Raw genomic sequence first — 2,904 nt, forward strand, 5'->3', positions numbered from 1 at the left:
TTTGATCTTATCAAAGTTACAAAGAATTATAAAAAAACATGTACTTAAGCACACACACACACACACACACACACACACACACACACACACACACACACACACACACACACACACACACACACACACACACACACACACACACACACACACACACACACACACACACACACACACAGCTCACCTGCGCTGACAGTGACCGCCTCCACAAACTGTTCCCTCCAGGAGTGTGTGCCGATCACCAGCGCCAGGTTGGTCTTCTTAATGAGCTTGTCCACGGTGCTCTGCCAATCAGGAGCAAAACACACACTTCATTAGCTGCCAAACACAGCAGAGGACAGGGGAGCTCGTTAGCTGTGCTGTTTGTGGGGTTTTCAATGATGAAAATCTGTGAGTGAAGTTTAAAGGTTCTCTATGTCACACTCAGTACCAGCAGATGTCGCACAAGAGCACCAGAATATCAGACCAAAAGAAATGGGCATGTCAGTGCGCCCTCTCTTCTTCTGTCTAGCTTTTTTTGTTGCCAAAAGCCTTTTTATTCAAAGAACATATATTCTTCAGTGAAGGAAAATCCAAAAGGTTGTCTACAGAAGAACCCTGCCATCTCGGTATTAAAGTGCTAAAAGGTTCTTAGTCTCTCTATAAATGCAGGGAGGGCCAACAGTTTTAAAGGGCGGGACCTAAACCGTCCCTCACTCAACCATTCGGCTATAGGTCGGACAAAGATATAGTCTCTGAGTGAAAGGGGACATATTTCTGGGGTTCTTGCTGAACAAGCCAGCTGGAAAGTGCTAATGTTAACTTAGCATTTGTTTTGCCAAAATGCCAAATGACAGGCTTTAAAAGAGTACTCCACAAGGTAATGAACTCACGGGGACCATCATCAGCTTTTATTTACCGTGTATGCTTCCACGATTGCATTTTGGCCAAGGAGGTCTGTTTCTTTTAATTTGAGGGGATTTCCTATCCCATTTATAAACTTGGTGAACAAAACCTTTTAACTGCTTTGAACATCAGTAAGAAAAACAGTCTGACAGGCTCTCATTCATCTCTTTTGTTGGTTAATGTTTTGCACTCTTTTTTTACTCACTTCTGGAAGAGATTGTCAAATATCCATGCTTCGGTTGGTTTCTAATTAGTTCAAAGTTAGGCATATTTTCTGTTTGCTTTATTCATTTGTATGTTTAGGGAAAGTGTGAAAGAGATGGCTTATAAGAGAAATACACATGCAAACATTCACCTGCCAGCTAAAAGTTTCCACTGTTCACAAAAATCAACACACAGGTGTTATTTTATTACATGTTTGAACATTTTTCATGATTTCTGGGCTTTTTTTCAACTTGTGCAACACCCACTGCTTCAATTACATTCATGTGTGCTGATGACAAAAGGAAATAGAGGGCTGTATAAATATTTGATTCTGTGCATTTCACACAGACTCAGAGGTGTACAAAACAATATGCTTGAAGCACATGAAGAATCCATCGTTTTAATTTTGTTGAGAGAAATAGAGCAATAAAAAGATGGATTAGCAATATATCATCCTTCTGTGTGTTGGACTGTTTTATCGACTTATTGCTATGGCAGTAAACTACACTCATCAAGCTGCTCGGAGTGGCAGTGAGTGGCTGCTTTTATTTACTTAATTACCTGAGACCACTGCACATTTTAAATATTTGTATTGCATGGAGCCTGGGAGACGTGGCAGCTCTGTTCATGCCATGATAGTTTGAATTTTTCATGCCTCAAGCTCACCGCTGCATCGTGAGGAACAGGCTTTTTGAATAATTTAAACTCATATTAGATCTGCTCGCTGAGAGGGTTATGACCCGGGTTTAGTGTGAGAGTTTAAACGTGGATTATATAACATTTCCAGGAAAGCAGCGTTCTTTTTATGCCCCTCACTGTTTACAATGCAGCACCATAAGTGTACATGCTCCTATTCTGGTTTCAGCTTTTACCTGGATATACAGAATATTATATGTTCAGAGGTGTGTACACACAGCCCTGTGTCCCACTATTCGACTGCGGCTTTTAAATATGAATTCAAACGAGATTTATTTGAAAACAAATTGTAATAACACTGTGCATTTCTAGAGCCATGTTCTGCTCCCTATACAGAGTGATATGCTTGAATGCAAGATTTTATTACATTTTTTTATATATTTTGGAAGAGAATACATGTTTTTGTATGTGTAGAATGATTTGGATCTTGTCTAGATTCTAGAGCTGCAATAGGCTACCATTAATAATTCATCTATAAATGTGCTTAGAGGACATCAGAATAGAATTAAAAATGAAACAAAACTATAAACTTAGACCATTGCTGGAATGAATTGGCAGTACACTGCAGTAAAAAACACATAAAACTACACTTTTTCCATAGAAAAATATTGAATGTTGCACCTTGAACTCGTAGGACTCCTCGATGACCACCTCCAGGCGGCTGTGCTCTCCCAGGATGGGCTTCCCCATCTCTGCTATCCTCCGGGCCTCCTCCTCCTCAGGGCTCATCTGCCCCTCCGCCCCCTCTGCCGTGGAAGAGGTCATGTGGAGGGAACAATAAGTACACCGACCGTGAGCTTGGAGTGAAACTAAAGCGCGTGATATTTCCAAGTTCCACACTCAATAATAGATTGTGAGTCAGCCTTATTTCGGGCTTCACTGCATCAGCCTGAGTCTGAAATATGGGTGAGTGTTCTCACACAGTGGGGGGGGGGGGTTTGGTGTCTGTACATGTTTTTACATGTTATTATTGTTACATTATATTGTAGATTCAAAATTTGATTTTGTGACAGCCCAACAAAGAGAACAATAGAACAGAGACACAGAAAGAGAGCAGTTGCGTCAATAGAAACTGCACGGTATTCCGAACATTTTGTCCTCAAAATACATTTATATTTGTAC

General features: G+C 40.6%; 1 protein-coding gene across 1 annotated transcript; it reads right to left on the minus strand.

Annotated features, from left to right (window-relative positions):
- Positions 1 to 181: 181 nt before the first annotated feature.
- Positions 182 to 2,653, minus strand: LOC104943371 (sodium/calcium exchanger 3-like; the record flags this gene model as incomplete). Its single annotated transcript, XM_010768748.1, has 2 exons — positions 2,404 to 2,653; positions 182 to 281 (listed from the first exon to the last, which is right to left on the minus strand). Coding segments are annotated over exons 1-2 (244 nt in total), but the record flags the coding sequence as incomplete, so codon positions are not given.
- Between the last annotated feature and the right edge of the window lie 251 nt (positions 2,654 to 2,904).

Source organism: Notothenia coriiceps, unplaced genomic scaffold (assembly GCF_000735185.1).
Source record: "Notothenia coriiceps isolate Sejong01 unplaced genomic scaffold, NC01 NC01_scaffold00005990, whole genome shotgun sequence".
In the NCBI taxonomy this organism is placed as follows: Eukaryota; Metazoa; Chordata; class Actinopteri; order Perciformes; family Nototheniidae; genus Notothenia; species Notothenia coriiceps.